The sequence below is a fragment of the Megalops cyprinoides genome, chromosome 3, assembly GCF_013368585.1.
Source record: "Megalops cyprinoides isolate fMegCyp1 chromosome 3, fMegCyp1.pri, whole genome shotgun sequence".
Taxonomy (NCBI): Eukaryota; Metazoa; Chordata; class Actinopteri; order Elopiformes; family Megalopidae; genus Megalops; species Megalops cyprinoides.
Window position 1 is genome coordinate 1,153,439 of NC_050585.1, and position 19,302 is coordinate 1,172,740.

Below are 19,302 nucleotides of genomic sequence, written 5' to 3' on the forward strand. Positions count from 1 at the left end.
AGACCAAATATTGAATGCTCCATCTGATGTCGAAGGGGTAAACATGTGGTTTTTAACTATCGGAGCGAATAGTGAGGAATTGTGAAGTGCAAATGACCGCCTAAACTGATTCCAAACTTTTACTGACTGTACAACAATGGGGTTGTTGGTATAATAAGAGATGGGCTTTTCCAATGGGAGTTTGGAGCACAGTAATGCTGGTAAGGAGGTAGGGCTGCAAGATGAACTCTTAGATTAACCATTTGGGGGCATCAGTACCATCTACGTCCTTCAGCCAATACATCAACGCCCTAATGTTAGCTGCCCAATAGTAATACTGAAAATTTGGGAGTGCCATACCACCCCGAGGACGAGGCTTCTGCAGTATGCATTTCCGTATACGCGGGGGTTTTTTATTCCAGATGAAAGTTGATATAAGTGTATCTATGGACCTAAAAAAAAAATTTGGTCAAAAAAATAGGAAGACTTTGAAACAGGTATAAAAATCTAGGTAACACATTCATCTTAATTATATTGATCCTTCCACCTAGAGAAAGGGGCAGCAAATCCCAACGTTTGATGTCCTGTTTCAGACAAGATACCAAGGGCAGAAAATTGGTCTTATAAAGGTCTTTGTAGTTATGTGTAATCCAGACTCCCAGATACTTAAACTTCTCTGCACTAATTTTAAAAGGAGTTGAACTAAAGGAGGCACTTTTGGCAGTTGCATTAATTGGCATCAACTCACTTTTAGAGAGATTTATTTTGTAGCCAGATAGTTTGCCAAATTTACTTAATAAGTCAAACAATCTAGGAAGGCTCGACAGAGGGTCCGATATGTACAGCAGTAGATCATCCGCATAAAGCGATAATTTATATTCCCGACCTCCACGACCATTTCCTTTAATATGAATATCCTGTCGCAGGGCTAGTGCTAGTGGTTCAATAGCGACGGCAAACAGGAGAGGAGACATAGGGCAACCCTGTCTCGTGCCTCGTTGCAATTTAAAGTAAGTGGATAAATTATTGTTCGTACGCACAGCAGCCATTGGGGAAGAATATAGAGTCCTAATATAAGATATAAATTTTGGGCCAAAACCAAATTTTTCAAGAGTGTAAAAGAGATAATCCCACTCCACCTGATCAAAAGCTTTTTCAGCATCAAGTGATAGTAAAATCTCTGGAATGACGGATGGAGAGGGATTATAAAGGATATTTAAAAGGCGCCTTATGTTAAAAAATGAGTACCTGTTCTTCATAAAACCTGTTTGGGCTGTAGAAATAATTGAGGGAAGGGACACTTCAAAACGAAGGGCTAAAACCTTTGCAAGGATCTTTACATCTGTATTCAAAAGTGAAATTGGACGATATGAACCACATTGAAGGGGATCTTTATCTCTCTTTAGAATAAGTGAAATGGTTGCCTCGCGCATAGTTGGGGGGAGGGATTGAGAGGAAAGCGATTCCTGAAATACAGAAAGGAGAAGGGGGGCAAGCTGTTCTGAAAATGTTTTAAAGAATTCGGACGGATAGCCATCCGGTCCTGGAGATTTGCCGCTTTGCATACTTCTAATCGACTCTAAAATCTCTGCGATGGAAATATGGTCCTCCAGCTCCGCGGCTAGTTTCGGATCTACACTGGGGATATCAAGATTATGAAAAAAATTATTTAAGGCAGACTCGTCGTCTGGTGGCTCTGATGTGTAGAGGGAAGAATAATAATGCTGAAAACATGAATTTATTTTTAAGTGATCAGTGTGCTTTAAACCTTGTCCATCACTTATTTCAGATATGTATTGCTTAGCAGTCCTCTGACGTATCTGGTGCGCTAAAACTTTTCCAGCCTTCTCCCCATGCTCATAGAGGCTGTGCCTAAATTTTAAAATTAAATTCTTCGCTTGGCGCGTTCGAGAGAAGATCGAGTGTAGCATAGTGGTTAAGGAGCAGGACTCGTAACCGAAAGGTTGCCGGTTCGATCTCCGCTGGGACACTGTTGCTGTACCCTTGGGCAAGGTACTTAACCCACAATTGCCTCAGTAAATATCCAGCTGTATAAATGGGTAGCATTGTAAAGAACTGTAACCTATGTAAGTCGCTTTGGATAAAAGCATCTGCTAAATGAATAAATGTAAATGTTTAAGCACATCATCCGTGGGTGAATGGCTGTACACTGCATCTAACTTCAAAATATCATCTGTCAACTACCTAAGGCGTTCAGTGTCTGCTTTCCTACGTATTGCAGAGTACGAAATAATCTGGCCCCTTAAGTATGCTTTCATCGACTCCCAAACTGTTGAAGGCGACATTCCCGGGGTCTGATTATGGGCGAGGAAAAAATACAATTTTGGATTTTATGAAATTTACGAAAGGTTCTTCAGAAAGAAGTAAAGGATTAAGTCTCCATGAGCGATAGTTGGGCACTGCACTAGGGATGCGCACTCTCATTGTCAAGGGGCTATGGTCCGAAATAACTATGGGTTGGTATTCACAATCAGTTATCATAGAGAGAAGCCTAATCTATTCGTGAAAACGTCTTATGGACAGAGGAAAAGAAAGAATAACCTCTAGAGGTAGGATTGCGGAATTGCCATACGTCTGATACGCCGTATGTCTTAAGAAAAAAATTGATTGATTGTGCTGATTTTGACATGGCTGTTGCCATAGGGGAGCTACGGTCCAAATTTGGAGAAAGCACACAGTTTGTGTCCCCACCTAATATAAGGTGATGTGTCTCCATACTTGGCAGTCGGGAGAAAAAATTAATGAAAAAAGCATTGTCGTCAAGGTTTGGCGCATAAATGTCGGCCAAAATAATCAGGAATCCGTATAATCGACCTACTACAATGACATAGCGCCCCGTGGAGTCAGATTCTATACTTGACATTAAAAATGGTACATTCTTACTACATTTACATTTATTCATTTGGCAGACGCTTTTATCCAAAGTGACTTACATAGGTGACAGTTGTTTTACAATGTTATGTTATGTTAACACCCCTCGCAGAAAAAATCCACACATTGTGTGTAAGTAGTGGGGTACAATCTGGCGTCCAACAAACCAGCCCCCGCCAAACCCCCTTCAATTAGAAATTAGAAAAAGCGCATCAAAACATATTAACATTCAATGATGCCAATGGAGCAAACATGAGCTGCCCGAATGATAAAGACAAAAAGAACAAAATGAATCAAATTATGAAGTCAGTGTACGGCGTCTGCTATTGTGATGGTATTTTTCACGTAGGCCATTTCTTTTTCCGGGTCCAGGAATTCCTTGGTATCCCCGTTGAATGAGATGTGGAGTCGAGCAGGGAGTAATATACCATAGTGAATGTCACGTCGGCCTTGGAGGAGGCTTCTGACGTCGTTGAACGCAGCGCGGGCTTTGGCAACGCTCGCGGTATAATCCGGATAGATGGCAATCGGTTCTCCCTTGTATTGAAGCTGGCCATTCTCTCGGGCTCGGCGCAGCACATCAACACAGTCATGGTAATAATGGAGTTTGGCGACGATAACCCGTGGTTTTCCATTGGGCGAGACCTCTATGCGAGCGATCGACCATAATGTCTTTTTCCAAGTGCAACACTCCTGGCGGCCATCGACGCAACAGATACAGCTCAAACTTGCTCTGAAATATTCGTACATGTATTAAAGAACAGATTTCACCTCAAATGTGGGAACAATGCGCAACGAAACAGTGATTTAAAGAAAGTCAGGCAGGAGCCTCTCTCAGTACGTCCTTCTCCATCACCAACTCACCGCATTTTTGTTGTTTAGTTGAATATGTTGAATAAAGTTTGTTTGTGTGTCTTGATTGCGGCAAAAAAATAAAAAGTTAGACTGAGGGCGTAATAGTTTCGACCGACCCCTAGCTAAATTTCTCTCCGCGATATTTATTTTGAATGAGAAGAGCCACAATAGAGCTACAGAAAACTTTATTCACTGTCCAGTATCCTTGTGTAAGTGTACAAACAGAAAAATTACGCCCTCTGTTCGAGTCCCAAAGTATAGGAACTAGGCGATTGCCAGCTGTCTTGTTTTATTTCCCATCGCCGTCACTGCTAACGGAGCTGGGGTATTTAAAAATGGTCTCACGCAATGAGCTGTGCTGAAATAGCACACCTCATTGTAATCCGCGTTTCTCTCTGTTCCGCCCTTCCGTCTCCGTAAGTTTCCCCTTGGATCTGTCTTGCATCTCTATACAGCCTATAATAGGCTGTATAAGGGCCTGCTACAGGTCCTCGCCCCCTCTGCAATGAGCCATCGGCTCCGCCCCTGCCTTGTATATATGCTCCTAAAAAACAATAGTGCCTTTAAGTTGAAGAGTTGAAAGATACTACTTAGTTCTGTATGTGTTTTCTTATTAAGGGGGATATGTGGTGTTTCACTCCTAGTCGCTAGGTGGAGCGATGGGTGAATAGGAGTTAAGATGTAACAGGTGTAATTGACCCTAGTTTTGCAGTGGGAAGTAGAAAAGGTGTCTCTACAGTTACAGTTACAACCGGCACATGATTGCTTGCTTGCTACCTAGCCTGTCTTATTCTGTTTAATAACAGTGTTAATTACTCTGTGACACAACATCAGTCAAGCAAGCACCGAAGTATGCTTTGAGCAACAACTGTATCAGCCTGTAGAAATCAAAAAAAAAGATCCTTAGTGGATCAAAAAATACATTGAGGGTGGAATGTTATCCAGGAAACATATCATGACATTATTTCTTTATATCTTATTTTTTAAAAAATTCATGCGGAATGTTAATGAAGTTGTCTGTGTTATACATTAAACACCACGACCCACATGCACTTCCCCCCAGGGTTTGAATAACACTATTCCAGTTCTTTCAGAAAGTAATTACGAAGGTCACTGATTCATTAATTTCCTCCAGTTAGCTCACTTCTTTCACTGTATCACGTTCAGTGAAAGGCGCTCAGTTCGTTCAGTGCATTTCCTTCTCTGACAATATGATGACAACTTGATGATACTCTGTCGTACAACTTAAGATGCTGCACACATAAATGACAAACTGTCATTAAGATGACATTAAATTTCAATTCAACTGGACACGCAGATGTAAAAATAGAAAATGCAGCCATTTAAAACAATACAATGCCATCGAATACCTTTCATTTCTTAGTTCTGTCAAATACATTTACATTTACATTTATTTATTTAGCAGACGCTTTTATCCAAAGCGACTTACAAAAGTGCATACAGCAAGTATAGCGACAGTACGGGGACAGGATGTGTACAGTTCCACAATGAGACAGTTCTCAGCTGAGAGCAGCGTCTGTTTGAGGACACAGTACTATTAGATTTGTACAATTACAGCCTATAGGGCAACTAATACGATACACTTTCAAACGACGGACTTCGACAACTTCAACCGGCGCGATGAGCGTCAGGGTAAAGGCGGCAACAAGAGAATTTAAAAGCACAATTTAAAAAGCACAGCAATTTACGACAGCACTGATGGGCGGGGGGGCAGCAATTGTGTGCTGCGTCAGTCCAGGTAGAGTCTGAAGAGGTGCGTCTTCAGGCCCCGTCTGAAGGAATGGGGTGAAGGAGCTGTCCGTAGCGAGACCGGGAGTTCGTTCCACCACTGGGGAGCGATGTAGGTGAAACGCCGATGTTTGGCAGAACGAGCACCTCCTGCCTTGACCATGCAGGGAGCAAGGCGTCCAGTTGCTGCTGAGCGCAGGGGTCGGGCTGGTGTGTAGGGCTGGATGAGTTCTTGGAGATAGGCAGGGGCTGTCCTGTTGATTGCAGAGAAGGCGAGGGTCAGGGTCTTGAATCTGATCCTGGCAGCGACAGGAAGCCAGTGGAGGGATTTAAGCAGGGGAGTAACATGGGAGAATTTGGGGAGGTTGAAGATCAGTCGGGCAGCTGCATTCTGGATGAGCTGGAGAGGCTGGGTGTTGCATGCTGGGAGGCCTGCGAGGAGAGCGTTGCAGTAGTCCAGTTGAGGGAGAACTGTGGCCTGGATAAGGAGCTGCGTCGCGTATGTTGTCAGGAACGGACGAATCCTCCTGATGTTGTGGAGGAGGAATCGGCAGGCCCGTGACGTGCGAGTGATGTATTCCTTGAAGTCCAGGTTACTGTCGAGGATGATGCCCAAGCTCTTTGCTGACTGAGAGGATGGTATTGTGGTGCCATCGACGGTTATGGAGAGGTCATGCAGGGGGGAAGGGCCGGCTGGGATGAAGAGCAGTTCCGTTTTACTGAGGTTCAGCTTCAGGTGGTGGGATGTCATCCATTTGGAGATGTCAGCCAGGCATGCAGAGATTCTTTCGTTGACCTGGGGGGTAGAGGGAGGGAAAGAGAAAAAGAGTTGGATGTCGTCAGCATAGCAGTGATAGGAGAAGCCATGTGATTTGAGCCAAGAGAGTTAATATAAATTGAGAAGAGTAGGGGTCCCAGTACTGAACCCTGTGGAACTCCTGTAGTGAGGGGGGTGGGTGCAGAGGTGGAGCCTTTCCAGTAGATCTGGGAGGATCTACCAGTCAGGTAGGACGTGAACCAGGAGAGGGCAGTTCCAGAGATGCCCATCTCTGACAGCTTTGATAATAGTGTCTGGTGGTTGACTGTGTCGAAAGCAGCAGAGAGGTCGAGGAGGATGAGGACAGATGACAAGCCGGAGGCTCTAGCAGTGTGGAGAGCCTCTGTCACGGCCAGGAGTGCAGTTTCTGTTGAGTGTCCAGCTCTGAAACCTGACTGATGGGGGTCCAAGAGGTTGTTCCTGAGAAGAAAAGGGGAGAGTTGGTTAAGTACTGCACATTCCAAGGTTTTAGATAGAAATGAGAGAAGAGATACCGGTCGGTAGTTTGTAACGTCGGATGGGTCGGTGGATGGTTTATACTTAGCTGCAACAGTGAAAATCTTGAATTATGGTAATTGTTAACGACAGTGATGTTTCCATGAGAAAATATATTGAAAAATATTACTATTACTATTTTACTACTGTATTGACTGCAATTCTCTGAAATACTGAATATCTTAACTGCTGCAAAGTAGAGCTGTAAACTCATTTTAGTTAATCCCATTTTAAATATGACATCAGTAATATGGCTAATATGACATCAGTAAATGACTGGCAACCTATATAAACTTTATATGTAGGTTTTCCTAAACCTACTACAGTTTTGCTATTTTTCCTGAATGCTGAAACCATATATATATATTTATTTTTTATATTTTTATTGATAAGCCTGTCAGTATGCCTACCTCTATCTTTCACTGAGCACTTTCTGCAGCTTTGAAAGGCGGGGTTCAAAAAAATCTACTGTATGACTTTTGTTTTTTTTATCTTCAGTATTTCACATTGAAGAAGTGCAGGTCAGACCCAGCGCTAGGAGAAAATACAGTGGGCTTCAATTAAAATCCACATGGGACATAAATACTATGTAGACATCGGGTATAAGGAGACAACTGGGGGTACACTGAGGTCCGTCTGGGGGTGCAATTCACCCCTATTGTACTGTTCTTTCTATGTGTTTGACTGTCTCTAGTGTTGAACGTAAACAGCCAGCCAAAAAAGAAAGAAGAAAAAAGAAGAAATGACCACAATTAGACTTAAATGAATCTAATCTGGTAAGCGTCGGTTGTGGTATTACATGTTCTACAAACGATTAAAAAAAACAGAACATGCAGGGCAGAATACCTTTGCACCCCCATAGCGCCGCCCTGGGTTCAGGTTACTAATGTATTTATTAATGGCGGCGTCACCCTTGCCTTAATAATTTCCATCATTCAGGATCTTCACTGTTGTAATATGTGATATTGTAATATTTGGCAGAATCAAGGATGGAAGTGCATTCATGACATTATGTCATTTTGAATGGTGGCATGTGATGTAGCTACCTACTGTAGCAAACACTGAATATGGTGAGGATGAATGAACTTTCAGTAGCTAGCTACAGTCACAGCTGTTTGCAAGCAGGTTGCTTGGTAGAGCTTCAGAGCTGTGGTCAGGCAATGATTACATAATCTGAGTCATCTCATCTGCAGAAAGAAACAACAGTGACACTACAGGGAGTGCTAATTAAAAAATAGTAATTGAAACAAATCAGCAATATCTACTTGCCAATATATTTTAATTACTAACTACTATAGCTACTTTTGATTGCTCAGCCTTCGAACATGTTATCTCAATTTAGATCAAGGTTATTATTGTGTTGTCAGGCCAGACACATTGCTATTGAGTGGGTCTTACTGCATGGTAGATGTATGTCTCTCAGCTTCTCTCACTCTCTCTCTCAACCCACCTGTTTTTGCCCCCACCAGCTCTATATCCTCAGCCAGGGTCAGTGCATCTACAAAGGAACTGTTCCATACCTCATCCCCTATCTGAAAAGTCTGGGTCTGCACTGTCCCACCTATCACAACCCTGCAGATTTCAGTAAGTCTGACCAAGCAAGCACAGAAAACTACCAGTTTCTGAGGAAATGCTCCTACCGTGTGTGTGTGTGTGTGTGTGTGTGTGTGTGTGTGTGTGCGATCTTTTCCTTCTATGAAGGAACAGCTAAGGTATGGCAGTCTCTCCGATTGATAGTTTACATCAGGCTTCATTTGATCGATATAACACATCTAATTTAAGCTTGAAATTGTTTCTGTATTTTGTGGGGAAAGACCACATTTAGTTGGATATACCAGGCACACTCTAAGTAAATGGCTCTTACAATGCTGAGGGCTAGTTTTTAAGGATTACATACTTTTGCAGATCCACTGACCATTACCTTGTATGGATGACCTGATGTAATGGCCTCAGTCAATCGGATCAGCTATCCAAGTGAATTAAAGTTCATTAAGTGTACTCAGCATTGATCCACAAAACAAGTCTAGATAGTTAAGTATTTGTTAAGTCCAGCTAAAACACTCTGGGCTTTATCTTTTTTATTTCTGTTCTGTAGATTTCTTTTAAGCAAACATCTTTGCCAGGACTTACAGTCTGACACATCAACTGCTTACTGACATACTGAGCATCTCTCTTTTCCTCCTGCCCAGTCATTGAGGTGGCGTCAGGTGAGTACGGAGACCTGAACCCTGTCCTATTTGAGGCAGTGCAGGGGGGAATGTGTGCCCTGGAGGGCAAGAAGAACTCAAGTGACAAAAATGACCAAGCCTCCTCCTGTCCATCACAACGCCAAAGTGTGAGTGTTGCTTTGATGCGCTGACCCTAAGTTACATTCAATCGCTAACCATGACAATCCCTACTCACAAAATCTCTTACTTTGTAGTCACTGTGGATAAAAGGGTCTGCCAAATGAATAAATGTAAATGTAAAATGCATGCACATGCTGACACACTGAAGGAAAGCATAGACTCTCACTGCTCACATACTGCATTTTTAATGGCCTCCTAATCTTTCTTGTGCCATAAAATAGAGATGAAGTACAAATTGTATGATGGAAGCTTTGAACTCAGTAAAAATAGAGGGGGAAATATTGTCCTCTAGTGTCATGTTAGTGAAAACATGAAAGGTGACGTCAAACTCAGCAAAATGTTTGTTTTGATTCGGATCAAAGCAATTCTTGACATTTTAGGCAAAATGAAATCAAATTACTATAATATTTTATTTCTGATTCTGAAGTATAGCGCTGTCCTGTGTTAAAAAAATTCAAAATTCAAAATTTTATTTATTTATTTTGGAATGACATCAGGATTACATTTGCGCAACCATAATTACATAATGTATATAATTAAATAATGGAGCTTAGGCACTGAAGAATTGTACTTCATTTTACTTTTAATATGTTTCAACTTGTTTGTCTGCCTGTACAGGACTGTGGACATATTGAGAGACATACCTTTGCCACCAGCACCTTGACCCAGTTCTGCATTCTCTTCAAGAGAACATTCATCACTATATGCAGGGACATGGTATGCCAGTCAAGCTATAAAAAGTTGTATTCCTTGTTTAAAAATGAAGACTTCATTGTGGATTTGCATAGTGAGAAGTATAGCCTGGTCCAGCAACAGCCATCCAGTAAAGATGCTGGAATTCAGAGAAACCAAGCCAAGCTTGTTTAGAGCATGTTCATGAACCATAATGAATTTCATCAACATCCCCTTCATCCCATTCATAAGAACATAACAAGTATAACTGGTGAAAACGGGCCATTCAACCCAACTAGGCTTGTCATTATAGTCTGTATTGTACATAGCACTGTCAAGCCTCGTCTTGAACACTGTAAGGGTGTTTGTTCCCTCTAAAAATTCTCATAAGGTGTTCCATGTATTTGTAACTCTTTCTGAGAAAAGTACTTTCTAGTGTCATTATTATACTTACACGTAGAACATAAGTAGATATTAGAACAATATGATACAAAATGTTTTAAAAAATCATATTTTTTAAGAAGAAAAAATAATTCTGATATATACATGGATGTAAATAAGGAGCAAGGCCAAGGCAAATTACTGAGGGACTCCAGTTCCCACAACTGCTTGCTCAGAAAAGATTGCCAAATAAACCAATTTTACATTCATTTAACCCAGTTAGTTTTCATTGAATGACTGTCTTGTGGCACTTTGTTGTATGCCTTTTGAGAGTACAAATATATAAGTGCACTCATCTTTTGAGAAAACTGTGTTGACTGTCCCTCCAGAAATTATTGCTCTCTAGGGATAATTCTAACTAACCACTTATGATGGAGTCCAAAATCATACACAAAACTGTTGTTACTTTTTGACTGTTACTTTGCAATGTCTCCTCTCTGTTTTTCATCCAACTTCTTCCTTTTTCTAATAAATTATTGGAAAAAGCGGATTCCTTTTTGCTTCTTCTGGGTTTACATCTTAAAATGCCTTTTGGCTACCTGCATTTCTTTGTTGACATTACCAAGTGTTTTCAGTAGGCTAAAGTACTGCTCTCCAAACTGTCTTTTTCAAACATTTGATGGAGTCTCTTCCCCTGTATTAAACTCTTCTGCAAGGATTTATTAAACCGCCATATAGATGGTATCTTACGCCGCTTATTTTTCTTTTGAAATCTTGGAATAAACATATACTGCATGTAAAGAATAATTTCTTTGAATTTGCTCCAACTCTCATTCATGATCTGTCAATGAATGAATGAATGTTTGCTTAAATGAGCGAAATAACTGATGAATGAATGAAAGAAATTAATGACCTTTTTGGCTGCAGGTGTTGACGCATCTTCGAGTGATGTCACACATCTGTATTGGGGTTCTGATTGGCCTGCTGTACCTCAACATCGGCAATGATGCCAGCAAGGTCTTCAACAACACTGGCTTCCTCTTCTTCTCCATGCTCTTTCTCATGTTTGCTGCCCTGATGCCCACCGTTCTCACCTGTAAGGAGGGAGGGTCAGATTGAGCCCTCCAGTGTGTTTGGGTGTGTGTGTGTGTTTGTTGTGGGGTTGCGGGTAGTAGGTAAGGATCTGATTCAGGCACTTCAGTGAAATATCTCACAGTGTGGATTGATAATATGGGTAGTATTTTGGAATTATACCTGGAAGAGGGTATTGCACTTCACAACAACCATCAATTTAGCTCCTTCATGAGGTAATACATGGTAAAGTGCAGAAGAAATCCCACAGGGGTTTGAAAACAATGTGTAATGTATGTGGCTGTGTACAGTGTATTACATGAGCGATTGTCAGTTTCATATGTGTATATTTATGCCTCACATATTTTATTATAATATATAGCTCAAATTCATCATATATTTTGTAAAATTCCTTAGATTTTGGATATCCTATTTTGTTTTATATTAAAAAGAAAATAGCTTTTCCTTCTTAAATGTAGGGAAATTGAAGTACAGTGTCTATTGAAACTATAAGTGTTGCAGGTTGCTGATTAGTTACTTTTGTGTGTTTCTTATTGTCACAAAGTCCCTCTGGAGATGTCTGTATTTCTGAGGGAACACCTGAACTACTGGTACAGCCTGAAGGCATACTACCTAGCCAAAACAATGGCGGACATTCCCTTCCAGGTGGGTGGGAGTAGGTGAATATGACAGAATAAGATGACTGATGCTAAACAAGCAAGCTGCTATAAATGTGTGAGATGTGTTAAAGGGGCAGAGACAGCTGTGTGCTAAAAGTGATCATGCATGTTACTGGATCAGGAGCCATATGAATGCACATTTTAACATATGTAAGGCCTGTACACAAACCTACCACATTGTTCTTTGCCCTGAACTCTTGAGTAACAAATTTAACCTCAATCTCAATAGTCTTTTTCTGCATTTTCCCCATTTTCATTTGACTCTTTGTATTCACCAGTTATCAGGGTTGGGAGGGTTACTTTTAATATGTATTCTACTACAGATTACACAATACACAATACTTACAGAATACCCTAAAATGTAATTTGTAACGTATTCTGTTAGATTACTCATGGTAAGTAACGTAATCTAAATACTTTGGATTACTTGTTGAACATTGTGTTTTTTATTTTTAAAAGTATGTAAGTAAAAGTGTGAATGTGGCATATACTGGTTGGGTGATTTTCACGAACTATGTCCAAGTGATGTCAAAATCCAAATAGCTAACGTTAGCAAACAGGCTAGTTTTGCTAAGATGCTATCAATTAACTTCTCCACCACTACCTTCTCCATTTTTGGTGTTTGTTATGGGAAACGACTTTACTCCGTTACTCCATTACTCCGCTTGTGATTGGTCAGCTGTCAAAAAAGCACTTGACATAGGGCATTTTTTTCTGAAAAGTTGAACTTTTTTCAACTGAAACAAAAACGTCCTGAGCTTCAGAAAAAAACACCAGCAACGGTGTTAAAAAAAACACTCAGGACATTTTTGAAGACACGGTCTACTCCACAGGATTATTATGTAAAACAGATGCTGACAGCTTCGAAAAACACGCTACGTGTGAACACAGCCTAAAGCGTTTTATGAGCAAAATTATGGCAAGCCGTTTTAACATTTAATAGCTAGACTGTATATGTATTGCAAATACCCGTAATTCAATTCTTCCTAGTCAAAATGAACATTTCAGATATCCACAATGGCATTCTTCCTATCCACAATTGTCATTTCAGATATCCGCAACGTCATTCTTCCTAGGACAAATGACATCACTTTTGCCATTCATGTGTATTGGGCTTTCAGTTTCAGATATCCACAACGTCATTCTTGCTATCCGGAATGAACATTCTGGTTATCTGCAATAGAATTCTAGACATAAACGCGTTGCGCTGGTTGCTTTCTGTCTCACTCTCCATTCTACTGTCTTGTGAGTCAGGCAGGGTGCGCGCTTTTTTCTTCTTTTTTTTTTCGTGAGGGGCATATGGGAGATACACCCGGGAGTTGCCTATCATTGATTTTCCAACTGAATAAACATTAAATGAAAAAAATAAATGAAATTAAATGGAAAAAAATCCAATGTAATCCCTTCAGTAATCTAAATATTTTTAAAATGTAACTGTAATTTGATTACCATCAACTTAAATGGTAACTGTAACGGAATACAGTTACTCAGATTTTGTATTTTAAATACATAACGCCGTTACATGTATTCCGTTACTCCCCAGCCCTGCCAGTTATACTACTGCAGGCTCACCTCACTGCGACAACTCCCTAATCGACCTACTCACCTCTATCCCCAATGGAACAAGGCCAATTTGTTCTGCCTTGCTGGGGCAGACCCCACCAATGACCCCAGGCATTATTGGCAGATGACAGACAGTTTTGACCCCAGGCTGTAGGGCTTGGCCTACACTCAAGATGAGCGCCTTGCCAGCTGAGCCACTCGGGAGCTCACAACAATTTTTAAATGCATTTCAGCTGCTGAAAATTTCATAATGCTATGGAGGTTTAAAAAAGTAGGTTTAAAAATAGGCATAACTGACACAGGCCAATATTTGAGGTCTACAGTGCCCTCTGGTGACACATGCCTCAATGCTCTCTCACAGGTGATCTGTCCCATCATGTACTGCAGCATTGTGTACTGGATGACGGAACAGCCGCCCGAGGCAGGGCGCTACCTGCTCTTCATGGCACTGTCCACCTCCACTGCCCTTGTGGCTCAGTCCCTGGGCCTCCTGATTGGAGCAGCGTCCACCTCCCTCCAGGTACACACCCCTGACAAACTCCCGTTACAACAACATTACAACAGGAGTATGTGGTTTACAATACTGTGCTCCATTAAAATAACACTTCTTATTAAAAATGTAATATGTTTGATAACATCTTGTCTATTACCATATCAATATGTGCATTACCATACTATGCCCATTAAACAGCATTATAACAGAATGTGTATACTTTCCATGTTGCCTCATTACAACAGCATTGCAATGATAATGGATGCATACTATGGTGTTTCCCGCTATTGTAACAATCTGCACTAAATAATAGCGTTTTAGTTACCAATCGCTACGGGTATTATCTGAATATACTTTTCAATTGACCGCAAGCACAAAAACACACAATGCATAAACTTAGCTCGTAAGCACAAATACCAGTATCAGTAAAACAGCAACATTTGTGTTATTTGTCTGCATCCCATTACAACAGCATTGGCAAAATAATGTGTGCATACTATTGCAAAGGCATTACCCCACTAATGCTACTATGGTGCCTATTACAACAGTATTACAGTACATTAGTAATTCCCATTCCCAATGGTATTTCATATCTATAAAATACCAACAGAGGAAACATCTCAAAGCCATTTCTGTGGTTTCATTTCACATTGTCAGACATTGGCATGGGCAGTCCAGAGCATTGTCCAGCATGTAGCAATAGAAATGGATCATATTCTCACAAATGGCCTCTCAATTCTCAGCTGTCATGACTCCTAGTACCACTGCAACCTGGGTGCACAAAAGGGGCTGCAATGCAATGGAAGTAACTTGCAAAAAGGCGGCGAATGAGAGAATAATAAGAGAATGTTTACATTGAATGTTGAAATCAAATGGAATGTTTACATAAAATGGCTTTTGCCATCTTTCAAGAGTGCTGGAAATATCTCTCAAGACATTCACAATCATTTCTAGTTTTCCTGTAAATTTAAGGCCATCTGGTCCTTGTTTGCTTTCTTCAATGATTTCTTTCTATGTCTTATTGTCCAATGATAATTAATTGTGTAGTTCAAGGGAACCATGCATTGTGACACATGGATCAAATTTGGCTCACAGCACTTAATAAAAAAATGTGATATTATCCTAACATCAGTCATGTGTACAAAAGGTAAGTACACCTTGCTCTGTAGTGGCAACAGAAGTTTTCAATATGATATTCTTATCAGATATTGAATCTGAGATAGAAAGCAATCTGGGTATGGAATAACAGATTTCATTGGTCAAAGACCTAAAATGCAGGGAATGCATATGAACCAGGCACCTCAAATAAGAATGAATGCATGCAATGTTTTTGGCCTTATGTTCCCTACTCAAAACCCCCTGGAACCCCTTCTTTTGATTAATACGTTTCAGTGTGGAGAGAACGGATTCCTCTTTTGATATCTGTATTATTGTGAATATATTTTATTGCTATTGACAAAGGTAACCTTTTCATTTTGATCTCCTCATTCACCTGTGCTCAGGTGGCCACCTTCGTGGGCCCTGTCACTGCCATCCCAGTTCTTCTCTTCTCTGGCTTTTTCGTTAACTTCGACACCATTCCCAAGTACCTGCAGTGGAGCTCCTATGTGTCCTATGTCAGGTGGGTCTCACTGTCATTGTGAGAACTGGCTAGGCATTTATTTTGGCATATAAATAATGCACCATTGTTGTGATTGCAGCTTATTTTTCCTCTGACTGACTGTTGGGTTGATGCCCCTCTGCTAGACTGACAGTATTTTGTTCAGCTACTGACAAACGTATTTTGGAATGAGCTGCTTTGATGGTAAACAAATCTTGTGAGTTTTTTCCTGTGGATGACTCTCTTAGAGTCCCCTCTTATGACAGGAGTTCACTGTACATTAGTATGATGACAACAGAGACCCTCACCATTCACAGATCTGCATGGCTTCTGCTCAGGTCAGGTTTTTTGTAAACATGGCTGTAAAAGCAGGTAGAATTCAACACTGGGGGTGTTTCATTTAATATATTGAATACATTTTATATATTATTGTAGTAAAGGGTGAGAGTAGTCACCAGACCTGGCCTCAAACCCAGGTCTATGGTGTGCCAAACCTGCAGCTTGACCACAATGCCAAAGAGCCAGGCTCTTTGGTATGGCAATCAGAGCGCATACTCAACCGTAGTGACAGCACTCTGTCACAATTATGTATTTAACAGATAATTTTACCATAACTTGTTGTCATCCTTTTTTAGTTCCTCAAAAACATGACCCCACATGCTGTGAGGGAGAGACAAGCATCTAGTGCACTCATTTATATTTATCACATCTCATCAACAAAACAGAGGAAAGGCATTAACTGTTGGGTCACATGAAGCAGCAGTAATTTCTTCTGGCCATTAATTTGGGGTGATGTTTCAAAAACTGTATTGGCACAGGTAAACACAGTGATTATGATCAGTGATCAGCTCTTTCTAGAATTGAGGAAAGACATTTTCCCTTATATTTATCATCAGTTGTTTGATTTGGTGACACGTACAGGACAGCTTGAAATGCTTAGATGTAACCTTTTTATGAACGTCAATTTTTCTTGCTCTTTATATTTTTTGTTTTTTTTTGTTTTTTTTTTACAAAGGGGATCGAGTACCATGCTCATAGATTCAAACCCTTTACTTTCAGAGTCAAGAATCCAGTGCTCTCAACATAACACCAACAACAAGCTCTCTGTCTCTTTCCTCCAGATATGGGTTTGAGGGTGTGATCCTATCAATTTATGGGATGAATCGCTCAGAACTGGAGTGTCCAGGGAAAGTCTGCAAATTCCAGAAGCCAGAGGAGGTTCTGCAGCTGCTGGATGTGGAGGATGCAAAGCTCTACATGGACTTCATCGTACTGGGCATCTTTTTTCTCATCCTGCGACTGGCCACTTACCTGGTCCTCCGCTACAAGGTTAAGTCAGAGCGATAGGCTCTCAGTACCCGTCCCATCCCCCACCTTCTTGTCACCCCGCCCCTGATATATCAGACCTGCGCAAAGAAAATCCCATAGGCACTCATAGGTTCCCATTCCCAATGGTATTTCATATCTATAAATTACCAACAGAGGAGACATCTCAAGGGCATTTCTGTGGTTTCATTTCATACTGTCAGACATTGGCATGGGCAGTCCAGAGCATTGTTCAGCATGTAGCAATAGAAATGGATCATATTCTCACAAATGGCCTCTCAATTCTCAGCTGTCATGACTCCTAGTACCACTGCAACCTGGGTGCACAAAAGGGGCTGCAATGCAATGGAAGTAACTTGCAAAAAGGCGGGGAACATTGAGAGAATAATAAGAGAATGTTTACATTGAATGTTGAAATCAAATGGAATGTTTACATAAAATGTTTATGATTATAGAAAAAGACAAACCATAGACAGTCTTATATTTAGAGTGTCACATGTCTCTTCGAAAAAAAAATCAGAAAGAAAAATTGGCTATGACTGGACATTGAATTTAGCTATCATGAATTTTCCTTCAAAGCTTTAGGCTCTGTTTTACAAATACCTCCCTGTTAATTCTGTACATTCATTTCTAGTCTCTTAATTGGTTGGATGGAAAGAAAACATACTTGAACTTCAAATTTTACCTCCAGATTTACGTGGTGTATGTGTTACTAGAGCCACTATTATGTATTTAATCATTTTTTTCTCACAAGGAAAAATGACTATTTTCCAAATATAGTTAACTTTATTGCTCCATTTGAATTTCAATGAAATTCTATAGTATTGAATTTTTATATGTTTTATATTATATATTATTTTTATTTTTGTTTTTGCAGCTTGCACAGTCCAATGATATTGTATTGATGTTCTTACATACAGTAAATATGTCACACAAGTGTTCCCAAAGAGACAACCCAAATTGTTGGGGTATTTGACAGACCAGCTGAACTATGGTATAGAGCAGACATGTGTCCCATGCCCCAGTTCTGTCACAATCTTTCGCTTTCTAATCACAGACCTGCCATGAAAACAATCCAGAGCAGAATGTATATGAATAGGTCACTATTGAACTGGTATCTACCTTTGAAGATTAAAGTGTTCTCAACCTGATACAGGCTATGGCAGTCTGCAGAAGATTTCTGGTACTTTAAAACCCTCTGGTCTGTTTGATGTCCATGTTACTTTAATGCAAACTGTTGTGTTGCTATGTCAGCTTTTGTTGAAGAGAATAACTGTCATTATAGACACTGTTGTTACTAAACATTCACCAAATGAAAACCAAGAAGAAAGGAAAGGAGACATTTAGTGCCATTCCTGTCTCAGCAAGAACAGATTGTTTTGGCCTCATTCTGGGGACCATTCTGCCATCTTGGATTCCTTTCCTAATCTTTAAGTTCCTACTGAGGGTCAGCTGGAAGGTTGGCTGATAGGTGAATCCTTTCCCTGCAGCAATCCAATCTCTGCTTAACTGTGCTGGGACAGCATCTTTTCTGAAACTGATTCCTCTTCCTCTTGTCCATTGTTTGACAATTTGGGTCAATTTTTGAAGATTCTTGAAACTCTTGTCTTGAGACCTACACAGATAATTCAGAAATGTGAGAGACAAGAGACAAGGGCCATTGTTTTTCAAAGCTGGTTTTCTGTGGCCTTGAAAATGTGCATCCAGATATTGGTAATTTGGTCATTTGCAGCTTCTGTTTATACGAGGACACCACTTGCATACCAGGAAGACTCAGTTGGACTGTCATCAATATTTGCTAAAACCGACGATATAAACTCGAACTATCATGTGCTTAAAAAACAGCCATTAGTAGTCACTGTTATTGTGATGGATGATTCCTAGAAGTAGACTTGCTCTTGTCAAATAAAAATATGTGGTTGACAGGTGCACCTATTTGCAGATTGTGTCAAATTAGAGATTCAGATGTGGTAGAAATGGGTGTGCTGTGTACAAATCACTGTGGAAGCAGAACCCTGAAGTCTTGAGTCCAACCTGTATTTGTGTATTTAGACAGGTAAACAATGACTGTTGACTCCTAGAAGGTAATGAAAGTAAGCTTGTATTCCAATGTTTTTATTCTTTGTGCAATTCTGCATCATGGTAAACACTGACAGATGTACATATGTGAAGAACAAATGTTGCCAGAAACAAATAAGTTAAAGAGTTTGGCACTCTGCTGATGTGGTTTGAATGAGACTCTAGAAATTCTGGACCTGCATCCAAACCCAATCCCCTTGCACTGCTAACCCTTTGCTATACTCTTCTATATTACAGTGTACTCAGCAGATCTTCATTTCCAGTAAACATTATTGCTATGAAAAATGATTCAAACTATGCTA

At 40.4% G+C, this 19,302-nt stretch overlaps 1 protein-coding gene across 3 annotated transcripts in view; it reads left to right on the forward strand.

The window, feature by feature from the left end:
- The window catches only part of LOC118775528 (ATP-binding cassette sub-family G member 4-like), a 42,339-nt gene extending 24,705 nt beyond the window's left edge, over positions 1–17,634 (forward strand). For 2 of the 3 annotated variants that reach the window (XM_036525486.1, XM_036525485.1), the window contains exons 8-15: positions 8,257–8,371; positions 8,977–9,122; positions 9,754–9,852; positions 11,116–11,284; positions 11,825–11,925; positions 13,864–14,022; positions 15,498–15,616; positions 16,717–17,634. In XM_036525486.1, coding sequence (XP_036381379.1) covers positions 8,257–8,371; positions 8,977–9,122; positions 9,754–9,852; positions 11,116–11,284; positions 11,825–11,925; positions 13,864–14,022; positions 15,498–15,616; positions 16,717–16,942 — 1,134 coding nt within the window. In that variant the 3' untranslated portion in view covers positions 16,943–17,634. The remainder of the gene's footprint in view (positions 1–8,256; positions 8,372–8,976; positions 9,123–9,753; positions 9,853–11,115; positions 11,285–11,824; positions 11,926–13,863; positions 14,023–15,497; positions 15,617–16,716) is intronic. The other variant, XR_005004842.1, reaches the window with a different exon arrangement.
- The last annotated feature ends 1,668 nt before the right edge of the window (positions 17,635–19,302 follow it).